The sequence below is a fragment of the Prionailurus viverrinus genome, chromosome D1 (assembly GCF_022837055.1).
Source record: "Prionailurus viverrinus isolate Anna chromosome D1, UM_Priviv_1.0, whole genome shotgun sequence".
NCBI lineage: Eukaryota > Metazoa > Chordata > Mammalia > Carnivora > Felidae > Prionailurus > Prionailurus viverrinus.
The window spans coordinates 115,352,684-115,371,725 of record NC_062570.1 but is presented as its reverse complement, the minus strand read 5'-3'; the positions used below and the strand labels follow the sequence as shown (position 1 = coordinate 115,371,725).

The following is a 19,042-nucleotide window of genomic DNA, read 5'->3' as shown; positions in this document are numbered from 1 at the left end:
CTTGCGGTTCCCCCCCCCCCCCCCCCGCTCCGCCGCCAGGCCCACGGGGCCGGGACGCCGACAAACTCAGGCTTCCGGGCGACGGGGACAGCCGGCCCGACTCCGAGCCACTTCCTGCGGGACCGCGCCCGCCACGGCCCAGAGGCTCTTCGGGACAAGGGGCCCCCAAGCTCCAAGCCTAGTCCGGCTCCCAGGGGCCGGCGACCTCAACTCACCTCCGTGGGTCTGAGCCACTCACCTGCTGCCAAGACCTGGGGATCGCGCCGACCGCGGGGGCGGGGCAGCTCACCTGAGCCAGGTGCGCAGCGGCGACGATCCCGGCGGCGGCGGCAGGTGCAGCCCCGCCCAGCAGCCAGGGCCTGAGGGCGGACCCGAGAGTCCCGCTTTGCGCCCAAGTCCGGCGCTTAAGACCGTCCTGCTCTCAGGCGCCGGGAAGCCTCGGAACTGCAGCCACGCAGCCTGGGGGCAGAGGGCGAACCGGCCCAACCAGCCGGCAGAGTCTTGGACCTGGGGGACTCCTCAGAGTTTCCACTGTCCCCAGGGGCACCGGGCACCGTTCTGGTTCTGCCCCTCCTCCCCAGCTCTTCCTCCGGGAAGCCTGCCCCTGACCCTCCCGTGCAGGGACGGTAGGATCTCAACACGGCGCTGCTCGCTTGGAAACCCACGGAAAACCAGAGAAGGACCAGGAGGCTACCACATTCCAGACTTTGCTCCATCTGGGAGAATTTCCCATCTAGCCCTGAGGACAGACACAATCCACAAGAGGCCCAGAATTGACATGAAGAAGTTTTTATTTTATTATAGAAAGTTCTTCAGGCTGAGGAGAGCCAGAGAGGTGGGGTCAGGGCCCCCTGACCAGCCAGAATTGGGAGGGGGGGTTAGGATATGGGTCCCACAAGTCAGAGAGAGGCTCAGGAGGCTGGGCTGGTTTTCCTGTGTTCTGACCGCTGAGAAGCACCCCCCACCCCAGTTCTGTGGGTGGCAGGAGTCAGTCAGAGTTCCAGTCAGGGCTGTACCAAGCCTGAGCCCTAACACGTGAAACAGGCCTCCTAGACCACAGAGTGCTGCTCCGCAACACCTCAAACGCACGCAGGCCCTCCAAGACCCCGCGTATACACTGGCCTCCCGGGACCCCACACATAAGCGGTGGGGGGGGGGGGGGGTGGTGGCTCTGAGTCCCAGCTCCGGGCACCAGTCTTCTTGGCCAGCTCTGGGTCTCCTACACATCTGTGCTCTTGCGGCTGGAGCTGGAGGCAGGACCGGGATTGTTGGGGATCAGGGCGAAGTGTTGGGGTTCAGGGTGAGGCCCTACCTCAGGCCAGCCCACCCCCGCCTGGCCTCAGCCTCCCATACCGTATCTTTTCCCGGAGTGCCCGGTACTTGTCTTCCAGAACCTTGTTCTTTACCGACTGGGGGACATCGGGCACGAACCAGGCGGCAATGAGCTTGATGCACAAGGCCACGTGCTGGGCGTGGGGGGACGGGACAAGGGCTGAGCAGGCATTTTAGGGGCTGGGGGCCAGGGAGAAGGGCTGGAGAGAGCCGCCTCCGTTGTGGGGCCCCTCCCCCGGTTCTGGCCCACCTCAAACAGGATAAGGAAGACCAGGCGGATGGCCAGGAGGACCCAGAACTGCTCGGATAAGTTGTAGTCCTGAGCGTTGCGATAGTCCCGGTACCTGGCGGGGGGGAGGGGGGGGAGGGGGGGGAAGCACCTGAGGTCAGGGGGCCGAGGGCAGGAATTCAGAGGTTGCTCATGGGGGCTGGGGGAGTCCAGACCTGCACTCAGTCACGTTCTCTGAGCCCTCTATCCGGATGGGGTCCTGGAAGTCCTTGGTGTGGAACACGGACAGACTGTGGTTGATGTAACCTGTGAGGCAGCTGGGGGAGGGAGAGAAGGGCAGAGGCAGGTGTGGGCTGCAGAGCGTGGCCTCTTCTGGCTTCCAGGGTGCTTTCCTGGAGCTAATCCCTGTGTGGTGGGGGCTGTCAGGGTGGAGCACAGCACGGAACCCCCTTCATTTCTCTGCGTGGGAGAGGGGCCTCTGGGGGTGACTGAAGGGACTCAGAGGGCCCCCCCCGCCTTCCGTGGCAAAAACCAAGGGGAGCCTTCTGGAGGAAGACCCCTGCAAACCCCGTCTGTAGGAGCAGTGGTCCCCTGTTCGGCCCTCTTCTGTGGAGCAGACCCCAGAGGATCTGACTTTTGGGAGGGAGTCATTCTGGTGGTGGCTGCTCAGAAAACAGCTCCTGCTGGGACCTTAATTCCCCCATAGGGGTTCCTAGCAGATTGTCATGGGAGGGCAGGACCCCCCTCAGGCCCAGATTCATGACAACCACAGACAACACTGGCCACATCAAGCCCTTGCCCTGCGCTCCCCTAGGGCTGGGCTGTGGTTGGGCCAGTTTTCCCAGGCGTCTCGGGACAGTTTGAGGCTCCCCTGGCGCCCCCTTACTCGACTGCAGGGTCGGCCCCCTTTCGGCACGGGCCGTAGTGGTACTTGTACACGACTCGGGGGATGAACTCCGACGTGAAGGCGATGACCATTCCGTTGGCAATGACCGCCAGCACGCCGATGGTCTCCAGCACCTGCAGCCAGGTCCCTGGGCCACAGCAGTGGGGTGAAGCAGTCTGCTTCCTCAAACCCTGATCGTCTGGCACTGCCTGCCCCACCGCCACCCGTGGTCCCCCAAGGCTGGGAGCGTGGATGGTCATGGGGCCTTGTCGCCTCTGCCCATGCCTCTGCTCGGTGGGCAGCATTCACTGACGAGGAAAACCTGGGCCGTGGCGGACATAGACCAGGAGGGGCTCAGGTCCCCCCGGCCCCCATCTTCTGCCTGAACCCCTCAGCTGCCTCAAGCTTGCCCCACTCCCGGGTCAGAACACCTTAACCTGGGCCCTAGAGTGGGGCCTCTCCCCCCCCCCCCCTCCCTCTGCCCACACCCAGCACCCAGTCCCCTCTGCTCTTCCCTGATACCTGGCCATCTCGGCAAGGACAGTCTGGGTGACGGAGGCCACCTCTTAGCCCCTGCCCCCAGGTGTTGGACCCCTCCCTCCCTCAGCTCCGGGCTCTCAGAGCCCAGCTCCTCTGCCTGGGCCCCCCCACCCCCCCAAGCTGGATCCTCCTCTGGGAGGGAGGCAGGGGCCTGCGGGTGCACACCAGCCCCGCCTCTTCCCGGGGCCTGAGCACCACTCTCCAAGGCCAGCTCTCAGCCTAGGCAGAACCTGGGGAAGGGCTGGGGGGAGGGGCTTATCTTGGGATCCTTTCGAGGGCACCACCTGGTCCCAGCACCCCTCGCCACCCCGCCCCTGGCTGGAGCGCCCGTGCTCCTCGCCACCGAGTCGGGCCCCTGACCGATGTCCTTGGCCTTGCGGGGCACCAGGCGCCGCTGCAGCCTGACCATCTTGATGGCGTCCAGGCGGATCTCCACGAGGTTGCTGAAGAGCGCCAGCAGCGGGGCGAGCGGGAAGGCCGCCACGAAGATGGTCGTGAAGCCGTACTGGATCACTGGGGGGTGTGGAGATGGCCCCTTGTGCCGTGGGGCGTGCCACCCGCCAGAAGGCCCGCCCCCAGTGCCCTCCCCCTCGGCCAGTCCCCCAGTACCTGCCCCTGAGACTCGAGGTCAGGCCCCCAACTCCACCCACGTACTCATCTCCATGAACTCGTCAAACAGGCTGAAGGTGTTGACTGGGTTCAGGAGGTAGTTGCGCCGCCAGTCCCTGAGCTCAGGGTCCTCGGATGCGTGGCCCAGCTTGACCCGTATTAAGCGACACTTGTGGGCCAGCCACCTGGGGGTGATGAGAACAAGTGGGGAACAGGGAGGGGAACTGGGGGCTGAGGACCCTTTGGGACTGCTGGCTCTGGGAGATGTGGAGATGGGGGGGCTCCCTGGGGTGGGGTGGGGGGAGCGGGAGGGCCCTAGGGAAGGAGGGAGGTCCTCACGGGCCCAGGTACTCCATGCAGTTGCTGAGTGTTTGTTTCAGACCCATGATAATGGCCATCTGCAGGAACAGGTCCATCATGCAGCCACTGAGATGGCACTGTGGGGGGATGGGGGGGTCAGGGGGTCAGGGGTGGGGAGTGGGAGATCAGGGGTGGGGATGGGAGGTCAGGTATGGGGAGGCAGGGCTGTGGGGGATGAGAGGTCAGGGGTGGAGAGGTCAGGGGTTGGGATGGGAGGTCAGGTATGGGGAGGCAGGGCTGGGGGGCGGGTGCTCAGGGACAGCATGACAAAGTGTACCGGACAGACTGACCTCCTCCAGCCTCCACAGCCCCGCCAGGCGCACAGACTTCCCGGGGTGACCATTGATCCTAGGAAGGACAGTTAGGCCAGGGGAGGGGCAGACCTTGCTTCTGACTGGGTGGGGGTGGGGGACCTGCCCACATCCACACACATCCCTCCACACGCACTCACACACACACACAAGCAGCCCGGCCATCCCAGGCGCAGACAGGCGCTTGACAAGACCTGTTAGGAGTGGCCTCAGTTTCTCCCCATTGAAACCGTGCACACGGGATTACTTTGTGCTTAAAACCACCTCCTTTCCCTTACATGATAAAAAAAAATACAAACTGCATTAAACCAAAAATCAGGTTCCTCGCCAACGGTCAGGAAGACAGAGTCTTGCTTCTAGGGGCCTGGACCACTGCATACCGAGACCCCCATACTATCTCTCCCCCACTGAGCTCCCAGCAACACTGACAAGTTTCCTTCTGCCACCAGGCAGGATGCAGGGACTGACAGAGCAAAAGCCCCTCGCGGGAGAGGTGTGGCCCAGAGCACAGCCACTGGCACGCGCCTTTCTCACTGATGGACAGGGGCCGAGAACATCTAAGGAGGACATCTAAGGAGGCCGCTAACATCCAAATCGGAGACCATTAGGGAAAGAGTAAAAGAGTAAAAGAAACGTGGAAAGCATAGAAGGAATCGCAGAGCAGAAGGGGAAAAAAGAGGAAGCTCCTCAGACAAGAAAAGCCACGGGGTCAGGGGGCATGAGAAGGAGGCTGTGAAGGAACTGTCCAAAGGAGGGCCCTGAGGGGAAGTGCGTGTACAGAAGTAAAACATTCAATCGAAGGGTTGGGAAACAGTGCCGAGAAGAACTCCCAGAAGCTGGAGCAAAAACGGGAGGAAAAAAAGCAAAAGCAGTTAGGCGGTCCGTTCAGAAGGTCCCATTTCCAAACAAAAGGAATGGCGCCTGTGTCCAAAGACACAAGATGCATGAAAGCCACTCGCGACTGAAGGACCCGAGGCTCCGGGCCCAGCAAGTGCCTGGTCATTTCTGCCCATTTGACCGAGGTCGATTCTACAGGCCAAGCCTGCTGTGGTTGCCCACTCGGCAAAGACCCCTCAGGGAGCTGCGGTCCCGTAAGAGAGACTGCAGCAAAGAGAGCGTGGGGCCAGAGGGAAGGTGGGGAATGTGGGGGGACCAGGGCTCTGGGCGCAGGAGGGACGGCGTGGACAAGCGGGCGGTAAGGCCGGCGTGCCGCCGGGGCATCTGAGGGGGAACGAGAGGCAGCCGGACCCGTGAGTCTGGATTTCAGGGAGAGATCTGTGCTGGAGACAGGAACGCGGGCCTCACTGATGTGTCTAGATGACGTCAGGTCATGAGGACAGATACCGGGGCGTTGGCATGTTTCGAGGCCGGGAGAAGAGGAGAGGTGGGCGTCCAGGGAAGGGCCGGCAGGCCTGGGGAGGGGAGAGGCAGGAGCAGGGAGGCCCAGACATCGGGCGCACTGCTGAGAGCACTCCTGGAAAGGAATAGGGCAGGAGACTTGTGTGGAGGTGGAGATGACCCTGGACAGAGATCGCCGTGGTCGAGGCAGAGGAGAGAGGCGAACCGCTCAAGCCCGTCCAGTGAAAACACCCACCAAGACAGTCTGCTGAGAGATTTCAGAAGCCAGCGTAGCCGAGGTTAGAGCAGGGAGAGGTCTGCCTCCAGCAGTAGGGGCCTCCGATTTCCTACGGACCCTTCCTCAGGAAGCCTGGGAAACCTGGGGTCCCACACGGCAGACCACAAGGGGCTCCCGGACCCAGCGTGAGCACACACAGCCGCAAGGGGACGGGCAGGCCCCTAGGCGGGGGCATCTCCAAGGACGGCCCAGGTCTAGGCACCGCCTGATGCCTTTGAACGTACTTGGAGGAGTTGGTGTGGTTTGGGTTGGTTTTGTAAGTTCTGCTGGAGTTTGGAACCAATTGGCAATAGGTTTGTGTCTTGTGCTATTTAAACACACAGAACAGGTGAAGCAATTATTTTTTTCAGGAGGGACAAAAAAGTGTATGTTGGTTGAACCGAAAACGTGTCCATTTTGCCAGAAGGAAAGGGAATGGGGGGTGCATGTGTGTTACACGGGATGCAGCTTTGTGAAGCTCAAACATTGGAGATGAGCCGAACGTCCACCAGCTGAACTGAGAAAACAAATTCCAGCACGTTCCACAAAATAGCGCTCATAGCGTGGTTTTAAAAATGAGGCCTCGGGGCGCCTGGGTGGCGCAGTCGGTTAAGCGTCCGACTTCAGCCAGGTCACGATCTCGCGGTCCGGGAGTTCGAGCCCCGCGTCGGGCTCTGGGCTGATGGCTCGGAGCCCGGAGCCTATTTCTGATTCTGTGTCTCCCTCTCTCTCTGCCCCTCCCCCGTTCATGCTCTGTCTCTCTCTGTCCCAAAAATAAATAAACGTTGGAAAAAAAAAAATTTAAAAAAAAATGAGGCCTCAGCATCCATGCGGATGTGGGAGGTGCCCATGGTATGTTTTCAGCATAAAGAGAAGATAGGAGTATTTACAGGAGACGGCAGTGTATGTCGACAGGTGTACATGCGTGGGTACCTCAATGTGTAAAAAGTTCTGGAAAGACCCACCGAACGGTTACAGGGTCACCTCGAGGGCAGGGAGCAGAGAGCCGGGGGTTCACCGTGGGCTCTTGCACGTGGTTTTACATTGGGCTCCAACTGCTCTGAGCACAAACCGTTTTAAAAATTAAGATGAGCAGGTATTTCCTTTAAAGGGGAAAGAGTCGGAGGCAGGCGGTGGGAGGGGCCGCCCCTACCTGCCCAGGATGAAGGCGATGTAGACGAGGGAGGAGAAGTGGGCAAAGAACTGCAGAGTGAAGAACTTGACGGTGAACTTGCTCTCGCGCTCTGAGAACGTCCTGGGCTTCTCTAGAATGAGACGGGAGCTGTTCCTCTCCCGTCCCCAACCTGTCCCTCTCCCGACAACTCAGAGACACCGCCAGCCCTCACCTGTCTGCCAGCTGTGAGAGGCGGCGGAGATACAGAGGATCCAGGGACCCAGGCTCCCAGCCCCGAAGGGTCCTGTCCCTCCCCCGCGCACCCCTCCCCCCAAGGCCAGAGAGGCGCCGGACGCCTCCTCTCTCACCGAAGTCACAGAGCTTGAGGGCCACACGCTTGTTGACCTGCAGGATGGGAGACCAGATGGCTCACTTGGGGCCTCGGTGGAGACCCCCACCCCGCTCTCCCTCTGTCCACCCCCCCTCCAGCCACCTTGGTCATGATGAGGATGGCCACGTAGTGGACCAGGGCCCCGGTCACCACCACGGCCGTGGTCACCTGCTCTTCCTGGAAGAGCAGGGCCGAGTTGAAGAGGGCGGCGGCCAGGACGCGGTAGACCACCAGGACGTGGGCCATGCCGATCATGAGGCAGATCTGCGGGGAGGGTCCTCAGGAGGGCTGTCGCCGGCCCAGGTCTCCAGCCCCCCGGCAGGCCCCCCAGGAGTACCATCAAGAGACACAGAGTGAGGATGGCCGTGCTTCTCAGGTAGGAGTGCTGGTGTGGCCGGAGCTTGTAATCAGGGCAGTTAATGAGCTCAAGTGCCATTTCCTCCTGTGGAGGGAACGCAACACTCAGTCGGGGGACGGCCTGCCACACAGGGACACCCGCGTCCCACGCGCTGTGGGGGCCGCACGGGGCGCTGGAAAGAGCCCCGCATGGCCGGCCGCTCACCTGGTCCTCGTCCCACCCATACAGGTCCCAGTGCAGGACCACTCGGGCTCGTTGCCGCTTCCAGATCTCCAGGAACACCGTGGCTGAGTGGGGGGGGGAAGAGGGGGCAGGGCTGGGGTGGTGGCAGGGGGCGGGGAGTGGCCCCGGGGCTCAGGCCGCCCCCCCCACCTCCCTCCCAGCGCCCCAGCGACTCACCCCACAGAGCCATGAAGATGGCAAAGAGCACGGTGCCCTCGTTGTCGAAGAGGTGAGTGAGCTGGGGAGAGCGGCAGCCAGGCTGGGGACAGCCTTCTGTGGCCTGCCGCCCCCCACCCCACGGCTCTGCAGGGGCAGACCCTCCACCCTGCTCGTGGGAGAGGATGGCCGGAGGGGACCCCCGGGTGGGGGGGAGCAGAACCCCCGGAGCCGCAAACCTTGGCAAATGTGCAGGTGTCCGAGAGCCGTTGGTACTTGCGGCCATGGTCCCCGCGAGGACACAGCAGGATGTCGTCCGCCTCACAGATCTCCTTGCTGAGGGCGCAGGGACGGGCTGGTGGCGGCTCTCCCCTGACTCGGGGAGGAGGGGTCCCTGAGGGGTCCTGTGCACCCCCCCCCGCGCCCCAGGCCTCCCATCCCCACCTGATCTGACTGGCGTTGAACAGGGAGAAGCCGCTCAGGAAGATGACGAGGCCGGCCACCGCAGCGGGCACCAGCATGTATGTGTACCAGCCCAGCCAGGCGAAGTACAGGGCCACCTTCTCGCCAAAGTAGTCCCTGTGGGGAGGCTGCCCCGTCAGGCCGCCCCTCCCCACCCCCGGATGTGACCCCACAGGCCAGTGCCGGGGTCCAGGTGCCACCTGGGGAGACCAGACTGCTGTGTCCCACCCAGGAGCACAGACACATCTGTCTGCCGTGGACACGGGTGTGTCTGGGATCTTGGGTGTGTAGGTGGGCACATGCATATGTCTGTGGGGCCACGGGTGTGTCTGTGGGGACACAGGTGATTTGTCTGAGGCAGTGTCACCTGATGTCATCAATTGGCTGCTTGTTGACCATGTTTCTCCACTGGGCCCATTTCTTCTTCAGGTCGTCCTCCCCCTGGGCACAGGTGACAGACAGCGAGGGCTCCCTGCCTCCGGTCCCGCCCTCAGGCCTTCTCCCAGCCCTGGCCACCCCTCACCTTGTGCAGGGCGAATCTGGTCTCAAAGACCCCATTCTTCACCAAATCCTCTAACGTGTCTGGAGGTCACAGGGAGTGTCGGGTCAGAGGGGTTAGGGGGGACCCTGCCCTGCTCTCCCCACATCGACACCCCTCCTGGGGCAGGGGTGGGGAGCTGCACAGGCCACCTGCCCACCCCATCCTTACCACCAGCTGCTGTCTTGCTGTTCAGTACAAAGTTGACAATTCGGATTCTGGAACACAAGAGCTCCTCAGGGGACCCCACCCTCTGTCTGGCCAGGTCCCAGGCCCCTCTGTGTCCCTAGTGGAGCCTCCAGCCTGCCTGCCTTGATTGCCTGACCGGAGCCCAGAATCTAAGACTCACCTGGGAGCCCGACCCCCACCTCTTAAGTCCTCCCGTGGCCTGTGCCCCACGGCTCCAGGATGGGGCTCTCTCAGGGTAGGCCCTCCCCTCCCAGGACCCCTCCCAGGGCTCAGGCCTGCACCGTTCCCTCCCAGATACTGGGCCTGGACCCCCCCCCCCCGCCTCCAATCACACCTCCCACCTGGAGCCCCCGCACATTCAGAGCACACTCTACGCCTTTACATGCACAAATCCCCCTCGCACCCCGTGAGCCATTTTGCATACAGGGAGACTGAGGCTCAGAGAGGCCTGTGCCAAGGCCAGGCAGGTGACAGAGGAGGGATATGGGGAACGAGGGTAGAGTGGTGTGGAAGGTGGAGTCTCAGCAGGGGAAGGAGATGCTTGCAGAGAAGAGGCTGGGAGGCCTGGGAGGCTGAGGAGAGAGGTCCAGGGAGGCGCAGCTGGTCTGGAGAGGGGGGGTGGGGACCCACATCCCAGGTCGGCGGGGGTGGGGGGAGGGCTGGCTGGGAGGGTCCTCCCGGCCTGTCCAAATCCCGCCGTCCCTTCGGGGAACACACGTAACCTTCAGAACTCTCCTAGAAGCAAGAACTAAATTGTCCCTTATCACAGACAGACACGGACACCGAGTCACGGAGCCCGGCCCCTGGGACCTCTGACACGAGACCACGCCTGGAAGCCTGACCGGACCAGGGACACGGCGTTCTGGGCCAGCCTCTCACCTGGTGGTGGCTGGGATGGGGGCTGGCCTGGCAGGCTGCACTCTGGCGGCAGGACCCTCAGGCTCCATGAGGAGTGTGCGGTACAGATCAAAGATCCTGCTGTCGGCTCGGACCCCAAAGAACACCTTCTCGCGGTCCTCCATCATCTGGGGGGCGGGAGGGCGCTTGGGGACCTCCGCTCCACTTTGGAAACCATCCCCTTCGTCCTTTTTTGACACCGGCCTGTCCCTTCCACCTCAGGCACAAGGCCCCAGCCGTGTCTCCGGGCCCCCGGGACACACTCGTCCCCTGTGCCCCACACCAAGCCAGGCGCTCAGCCAGCACACCTTGTAATGGAAGCCCTTTGTCCTGAGCTCCTCCAGGAACCGTCGCTGCTGGCAGGCCTGCCTGGGGTTTCTCTGGGTGCGGCGGTCAGCCACGAGGACGTAATCCCACTGCTCGGAGGCCTCGGTCTGGAGGTAGGAGGCGCGAGGCTGGGGCCGGCACGGGGCCCGGGAATGGGTGGGACCCATCTCCCCTCACCAGGGGACTCACCTCACCGGCGTTGATCTCCATCAGCGGGAGGCTGTCTCCTTCGGTCCCCACCAGGATCCGGAGGCTCTCCTCAGCCTGGGAGTAGAGGAGGGTGGGGCTCATTCCTGCGGGGAGAGCCCTCCGGGCCGGGGCGCCTCAGCACCGAGGGGCAGCACGGGGCAACACGTAAAGCAGGGGTGCAGGAAAACGAGCGGGCGAGGGGGAAGCTGCAAGCGGGGCTGGGACCACAAGGAGCAAGGGTGGCTGGAGAGGCGTCGGGGCCTCCGGCAAAGGTCTGTTCAAAAACGTAAGCAAACCGCTCCTCAAATCCTTGAGAAAAGGCAAGCAGCAGAGAGGGTTTCGCAGAAGAGGAAGACGCGGGAGCTCTAGACGGTCAGGGAAACACGGCTCAGGTCACCGGAGGCATCCCCTCTACCCACTGGGTTACGGGCGTTTCACTGGCCCGACCGCGTCACACAGATTCCCTGCGCACGAATTTGCGAAACAAAGCTGAGCATCCTAGACTGTACAGCCGGGCGGGCCACCGACCCCTGAACAAGATGCTCCCGGTAGCATATTGCATACAGAAATTGCGGCGATAACCCGAGTTCCCACCAGCGGGTGGCCGGATGAAGTTATCCCGCACACGGTGGACAATCACGCGGCAGAGATGTGAACGGGCTGCGACACACGGAGCCCTGGGGACCAACGTGACACGGCTCTGAGCTCAGCCAAAGTCGATGAGAAGCCCCGGAGGTACGTGCTGCAGGCACGTCCAGACGGACGGATCATAAGTCAGGGGCAGAACCTCAAGGAGGAGGCGGACGAGTCCACAGCCCCCGGGGCCCCTCCTGGGCCCCCGTTACTGTGGCGGCGTTTATGGACAGCACGGGGCCTTCTCTCTTCCTCCCTCGGTGCTCCCCCTTGTGAGTGTGCTCCAGCCTTCCCGGCCGAGAAAGGACACGTGGGAAGGGGAAGGAGAGGAGCCCAGCGGCGGCCCCCACCCTACATGATGAAGGTCTAGGTCACAGGGGTATGGGTTAGCTGTTAGCGACCCCCCCACCAAAACGCGGAGTCCTGGGTCAGCTTGAGAAAACAGCAGACTTTCTCCAGAGCCTGAGCAGACTCAAAGCCGGATGGCCAGGGACAAGGAGGGAGAGAGGGAACGTCACAGACGGGAGGTGCCCAAGGAGACGTGAGGATAAGTGCCACGTGGGATCCTGCAAGGACCCGGGAACAGGAAGGACGCAAGCGGGGCAGCTGGTGACATCGGAGTCCGGCTGCCCGTGTCGGGCTCTAGGTTCTGGCCAGATCCCCAGCCACGGGGCTGTGGCGTCGGGGCAGCAGGGCGAGGGGCGCTGAGAAGCCTCGTGCTGTCTCTATACACCTCAGGAATCTTCACAGAGGCGCTAAACGTGCACAGGTGGGGAGGGGGCGGGCTCAGGCCTCACTCCTCATGAGCAGACGGACAGCAGGCTGCGAGGCAGACCCGGGCCCTTTCGCCGCGGGGCCGGGCAGCCGAGGGAGTGGAGGTGCGGGAGGCGGGCGACGAGGGCAGACAGTCACAGTGGGTCCCAAGGGGGGAGCTCCAGGCTGGGGTGTGGAGGGGACCTTGGCCTTGGAGCCCAGAGCCTGGGCTGCCAACCCTGTGCGCCCTCAGGCAAGACTGCCCACCTCTTCCGGCCTGGCTGCAGGACGCGCCCTGCACCCCAGTGTGGCGCTAAGCGTGCTTCCCAGCCGGCAGCTCTCCGGGGAGGCGCAGGGACCCTGCAGCGTCCCGGGGATGAGGGTGCGGGGGACGCGCTGGGGGCTGGGCCCACAGAGCACCCACCTCGCTCCTGCTGGGCTCTTGCCATGGCCTCCTGCCAGCCCACCACCCCGGCCGCCCTTCTCCTGGCTTACGAGCTCAGTGTGGGCCGTGGCTGTCTGGCACCACATCACACCCTCCTCTCTATCCTGCCCGCCGCCAGGCCTCCTTCCCCCTGCTGGTCCGCCCACCTCCTACCCCTTCCCTTCCACAACCACTTTCCACCCAGCTCAAGACCTGCCTCCTTCAGAAAGCCTCCCTGGACTGCTCCAGCCGGTCCGCCCCGAAGGGCTGTCAGGAAGAATGCAGGCTGCCCGGTCCCAGTTGGATCCGAGACAGACAACAGGTGCTTTGTGGTATAAGTGTGTCCCAGTTATTGCATGGGACACACTTATACCTAAAAAGAAAGTTTTCGTGTAAAATTCAATTTAACTGGGTATCTGTTTTTTATTTGTTTCGAAGCCTTCAACCCCACCCAGGCACACCAGGAACTACTAGCCCCAGGGTGGGACCCGGGTCGGCCCCACTCTCCCTGTGTCCATCTCAGAAGCCTGGGCTAACACAGACAACAAGCCTCTAGCGCTCGGATGTGGCTTACGGTGTCTGAAACTCCTGTCCCATCTTGGGCCAGAGGAGAAACCTGCCGTTCACAGAATTGCAGGGACGGGGAGAGCCCCTGGGCTGACGTGCCTCTGTCTCGGGGGAGAGAGTAAAGTCTCAACTGGATGGGAACAGGGACATCCAGGTCATCAGCCTCGGGTTCTGTGACTCGCCCACCACAGGCTCAGCAAGTGCCGTGTCGGACGATGACCCGTGCACCGACAGGACCTCATGTGCTTGACCTCAGACGCGGGAGGGGGCTCTCCCTGTCCACCCCCAACCCCGAACTGAGCGCCTCTGGCAGATCCTGCGAGGAGAGTCCCCAGCTTCAGTGGGAAGAACAGGCAGGACAACCAGGGGTGGGAGATGGGACCCCAGGTGGTGAAGGGTTAGCACAGGGAAACCAGACTGGGCAGAACACGGGGGTCCGAGCAGGAGGATGGAGCCTGGGGAGGAGGGACTGTCCTAGAGGCACCTCAAAGCTCAGGCTTTTGGCGGGGGGCCCTTACTGAATCCCAGAAATGAGGCTGCTGGGCCTGGTACAGCTCCCGATTTGGACAGCACCTTCCCCTACCAGAGACATTGCACAGCTTTGGGACAGTTGCCCAGAGCAACTGGGAAAGGCTGACTCGGCCTCTTCTGGGGGCCTGGCGTGTGACCTGGACAGTGGGGAGTGATGCACCTAAGGTATCTGATTCCCGCCACTGGACAGAGACCCCCCCCCAGGTCACTGCCTGGTCACCCCCGACAATGGGCAGGCACCCACAGGAGCAGTCAGGTCAGGGTCCCCCCTCCCATTTGGCCGTCCTCCTCCCCACACCCAGACAGGGACCAGGTTCTGAGAATCTGCTTCCCATGTACTCTGGGCTCACCATCCCTGAGGTCACTCGCTGGATGCAAGTCCCTTCTGTGGGCCACAGCCACAGCCACGGCCTCCAGGACGAGGCTGTCCATCGGTCCGTCTGTCCTCCGGGGTGACAGGCCTTCACACGTGGGGACTGGGCTTATGTGAAGGCGCCCCCACCTACAGCAAGCTCCACCTCCAGGAAGCTGTGTGTGCCCATCAGGCCCCCAGACCCCCAGGGCAGAGACAGGGGCTGTCCCTACACACTTGGCCTCGGCCATGTGCAGACCCCAGGCAAGTCCCTGCACAGATGAGGGGTGCAGGCTCGGAGACCCATATTGTTCTCCCTTTAGTCCTTCCAGCTTCCACCCCCGGCGAGCCGCACACCTAGTGGGCCAGGGCCCACGGCGCAACACGGGCCAGAGTGGCTCCAAACGAGGAAACTTCTGGAGACACCACAACTCCTGGGAGACATTCCCGCCCCGACAGCACAGGACACGAACAGTTAGAGCTGGGGCAGTCCTTCCCAGTTTGGCCTCTAGGTCACCAGTGAGACTGAGGACACTGCTGTGCAGTGGGACTGCCACCCAGCTCCTGATCAGGTGGGTCACGTGGAGCACGCACGGGTGACACCCCAGCTGCACAAGGAATACGTTTGGACCGCCCCTCACTCTCCGTGGCACATCTCACCCTGGGGTCACAGCACACCTCTGCCTGGGCCCCATGGGCATCCTGGACTTTCATCATCCAGCAGGGGACCCTCCTGCCCCCACTAAAGCGTACAAGCACAGAGAAGCCCACCCTCGCTTACTCAGCCCAGACGCCCTGGGTCCACCCTTCCTGAACGAATCTCCCCACACCTGCTTCTCTCTTCAACTTCTGAAGCCAGTCATCTGCACCCCCCCAGCCCCCCTCCACCTCCTCAGCTGTCCGTCTGCCTTCTGTCAGTTCCTCGTCGCATGTGTCCATCCACCCATCCCCAGACCCTTTATGATGCAGCCTGCTACAGAGCAGGCTTGAGGGTGATGTGCGGTGTAAGTAGACGCGGGGGCCTGGAGAGGCGGCCCGGAGCTTGGCCTTGTAGGGCAACAGGCTGGCAGGAGGCAAAAAAGGAGGGGCAGCGTTCCTGGGAGAGGGAAACATGTAGGGACAGGCCCTGAGGGGCAGCATGCAATCAGTGTCCGGGGACTTGGTACTCAGGACCTCCCAGGGACTCAGTACTCAGCACCTCCAAGGACTTGGTACTCAGTACCTCCCAGAGACTCAGTGCTCAGCATCAACAAGGACTTGGTAGTTAGTACTCCCAGGGACTCAGAACTCAGCACTTGAGCTTGGCAGAAGCATAAAGAGCAAGAAGGGAGCTGCCAGGAAGTGAGGCTGGGGGTTGGCAGAAGAGGGATTATGGAAGCTGCTCAGGCCGCTGGGGCCATGGGGAGCCATGGACGGGATTGGAGTGGAAGGGTGTGTTCAGATCCCGCTCGTGGCTGGGGTCACCAAGTCCTCCCTGCCGTCTGCATCTGCGTACGTCCCTTTCAAGGCACTGATTCTCGAGCCTAAGCCAAACCCCGTGCCACCTCCCCACCCGCCCCTAGGCAGCCCCGAGTGTCTCCCTCACCCCAGCTTGGGACTGGCATGAGGGGAAAGGGCTGGCAGAGGAAGCTGGGGTCAGGCTAAGGTGTGCCCGTGTGCTAGCCTGAGCAGCCAGGTGCCAGAGTTGGTTCTGGAAGGGCCGAGGAGGCCCTGGGCAAAGGTGGGGCGGGAGGCCGCCTGCTTGGCCCACACCTGGCAGAGCCCCAGGGAGGCTGAGTGGGAGGCTGGTTTCGCTCTCATCCTCAGCATGGGTCTCCTCCCAGAGCTACCCAGTCGTTGGCCCAGGCCCGGATGACCTTCCCTGGCAGAGGGGAGAAACGATGTCTTCCCAGGATGTTTTCCTGCCCACCTCCCTGGGACTCCCACAGCCTCCTACTCTGCCTCCCAGAATCAGAGTCCAACATCCCCCAGCCGGCCACCAACCCACCTGGGGCAGGACTCCCAGGGAGCAGAGGGCCCGGTCGGCCACCCTGGGCCTCCCCAACCCCAGGTCAGCCCACCCTGGGGGCCAGAGCCCTCTCTCCCTCTGCAGGGCAGAGCTGCAAAGTCTAGAGATGGACAAGCTCTCCTCTTGTAGGCCCTACGTATGCACTAAAGGCCTGGCCCTGGGGTCCCCAGAATCCCTGGCTGGGCAGGAGGAAATCTGCCCTCTGTCCTGCTCCAACCCCCAGCCAACCCAGGGGCTCCGTCTGAGCTCTGGCCACCCTCACCTCAGCCTTGAGGGCTCCAGGGAACCTCCACGGGCACTTTCCAGGCGAGGCTGGCAGGGCTGGCTGGAGGGGCCCACGGGGTGGGCGTGGCCTGGCCACAAGCATGGACCCCGCCCAGCCCGACTCACCTGCATGCTGGTCCCAGAGTCTGGCGAGGGGCTAGCGATCGATCGCGGTGCCCACAGAGCTGGACCGGAGTGTGGCAGCAAGGCAGCTGGGCGTGTCCTACCTGACTTCCGCGTGGGACGCACCCCTCCCTCCTTCTTCCTCCTTCTCCTGGCTGATCCTTCTGCTGCCACTCCTGTGCTGGAAGGCACACCCCTCCCTGTGTGTGTGTGTGTGTGGGGGGGGTGTTGACACCTTCCTGAGGACCTGGTCAGGTGGGGACCCCTCCCCCGACCCGAGGGCGTTGCCCTCACCTGCAGGGGGCTTCCCCTATAAGATGAGTTAGATTGGCGCCTCCCTCCTGGGGTACAGCACGCGTGGAGCGCATGAGCACTCCCCACTCTCCCAGGCTTCACTCTTCCAGATCCCAGGACACACTTCCCCCAGCCCCTCGCCCCCAGAGCATCCAGCCCTTGACTCCCACTCCCCAAGTCCAGTGTTTGTTCCCTTAGAGGAAAAAATGGGCAGGAAGGATTGAAGATGAAGAAGAATCTGTTGCCCTGAGCCCCTGCTTTGTGGACCCCAACTGGGAGAGGGGAGGACCTTTGGGATCCTGAAGGCACACGCTGGCCCTGGGCCGCATGGATCCTATGGTCCTAGGGCAGCAGTTGGGGAAGGCTCTGGGCCACCAGAGAGCAGAGTGCCCCCAACAGGGACGTGGGGCACCCGGCTCGGAAGCTGAGGACGGAGCGGAACTGCAGCAGGGCGAGGCACGTGGAAACATGGAACAGCGTTAGTGGGCACCTGAGGTCACGGGGGACAGGCAGCGCCCACAGCGTCGGGGCACATCATCATGCAGCCCATGTGACCCTGTGGTCCAGGCCCAGCGTTGACACACATTTGCTCTGGGATTATGTGGCTCCATCTCACCCACATTTCTGCTTCGGGAACCCCATGGCAGGCTGTGACAGCAGCAGGGGCCAGGACCAAACTGTGACAAAGAGGGACGGAGAGAGGGACCTAGCGGCACGGAGCCTGTGCGGGTGTGATGGAGCAAACCCAGACGCGTGCACTAAGACTGAGGCCGCGGAGTCCCCATGGCAGGGTTAGTCCAGGACTGGTATTAATTGTTGTTCTGCCACTGTAAACACTTGGTCTCACCACATGGCTCAAAGTGGCTGCTAAACCACCAGGCATCACAGCCACATTCAAGCCAGCAGGGAGAGGAAAGTGAAGGAGGGGCGCTCCACCTGTCACATAGTTGGTCACTTGCCCACAACTTCCTGCAAGGTAGCCTGGGAACTACGATCACTTTTCCTGAGAAGGACGCTAGGGTCACACAGCAGTGTGCACAGGCCAACAGGCTTCAAATGGCCCATTAGAGTTCAGGGAACAGAGGCAAGGGCTTTTGAGCACGAGTACTGCGAACTCATGGTCCACGCTGCCAGCCAGCTCCTGGGCTCGGTCTCCTCCTGGTCTCCAACTCCACCCGCGCAGGGCGGTCTGTCTGCATTTACATTCGCATCACGTGAAAACAACCCAATGGATTTCCCCTGACACAGGCGTCATTGCAGGCGTCTCCAGCCCAGGTGGGGGAGGAATGCCTGGCCCGACAGGGACAGGTGTCCTACTCTCGGTGCAGGATGTAAGATAAAGGCCGATCTCATCACCAGGTCCCATCTGGCACAGCCCTTTGGGAAAGCAATTCAGCAAAAAGCATCAGAAGCCTTAAAACTGCTTATACTCTATTAACTTAACTTTTTATAAACTATCCTAAGGAAAAAACCCCAAAATAATGACAATGTATATGAATCTGTCCTTCGAGGCAAGAATTAGAAACCACCTGCATGTCCAACTGCAGGGAGACGTCTGAGAAAACGCGCTGAGCCGTTACAGAGTATTCTTTCAAAGTGCTACGCGCATATGGGAAAATGCTTATGTTACACAGTTAAGTGAAAAAACACAGATTAAAAACACATATGCATTTTTTGTCTCAACTGAGTGAAAATGCCTTAAAATAACTGAAGAGTAGGTTGAATATATATAACTGTGAATGGAGGGATACGCTTTTCTTCCCTCAGCTTGCTTTCCTCAAGTTTTCCATAACACACATCATTTTTACAAACTGAATCATTACGGGGCGCCTGCGGGGCTCAGTCCACTGAGCGTCTGACTCTTGATTTCAGCTCAGGTCATGATCCCAGGGTCGCAGGATGGAACCCGTGTCGGGCTCCATGCTGCCCTGTCTTGGGGAGAGCACGAGGCCTCCGTGGGCCACGGACCCTGGACCCTGCTCCCTTTTCCTTCCTCCTCCAAGCTCCAGAGCACCCTGCCCAGCCGTCGTCCTCCGTGAGGCCAAAGTACAGCAGGAGGCGGGCCTCCCGTTCCCACTGCCTCCAGGCTGCCTCGACTCCTTGGTTTGTTTTTTTTTTTTTTTAATGTTTTTATTTATTTTTGAAACAGAGAGAGGCAGAGCATGAGCGGGGGAGGGGCAGAGAGAGAGGGAGACACAGAATCCGAAGCAGGCTCCAGGCTCCGAGCTGTCAGCACAGAGCCCGACGCGGGGCTCGAACTCACGGACCGTGAGATCATGACCTGATCCGAAGTCGGACGCTCAACCGACTGAGCCACCCAGGTGCCCCATGCCTCGACTCCTTTTAACTGGGGGCTGGGGGCCACGCT

General features: G+C 61.9%; 1 protein-coding gene across 2 annotated transcripts; it reads right to left on the bottom strand.

Moving 5' to 3' along the window:
* Window positions 1-792: 792 nt before the first annotated feature.
* On the bottom strand, window positions 793-16,500 carry ANO9 (anoctamin 9). Of its 2 annotated transcripts, none has more exons than XM_047877708.1 (24): window positions 16,384-16,500; window positions 10,726-10,800; window positions 10,518-10,643; window positions 10,192-10,337; window positions 9,295-9,341; window positions 9,109-9,167; window positions 8,953-9,026; window positions 8,568-8,702; window positions 8,363-8,459; window positions 8,145-8,205; window positions 7,950-8,032; window positions 7,725-7,829; window positions 7,490-7,651; window positions 7,365-7,401; window positions 7,036-7,147; window positions 4,247-4,304; window positions 3,936-4,033; window positions 3,642-3,781; window positions 3,348-3,500; window positions 2,448-2,595; window positions 1,777-1,878; window positions 1,583-1,676; window positions 1,354-1,466; window positions 793-1,247 (listed from the first exon to the last, which is right to left on the bottom strand). In XM_047877708.1, exons 1-24 carry the CDS (start codon window positions 16,387-16,389, stop codon window positions 1,220-1,222), a joined length of 2,259 nt encoding a protein of 752 aa, XP_047733664.1. In that variant the 5' UTR covers window positions 16,390-16,500; the 3' UTR covers window positions 793-1,219. The 2 variants fall into 2 exon arrangements, with proteins under 2 accessions (XP_047733664.1, XP_047733665.1); XM_047877709.1 differs by lacking the exon at window positions 16,384-16,500 and adding an exon at window positions 15,738-15,794.
* Between the last annotated feature and the right edge of the window lie 2,542 nt (window positions 16,501-19,042).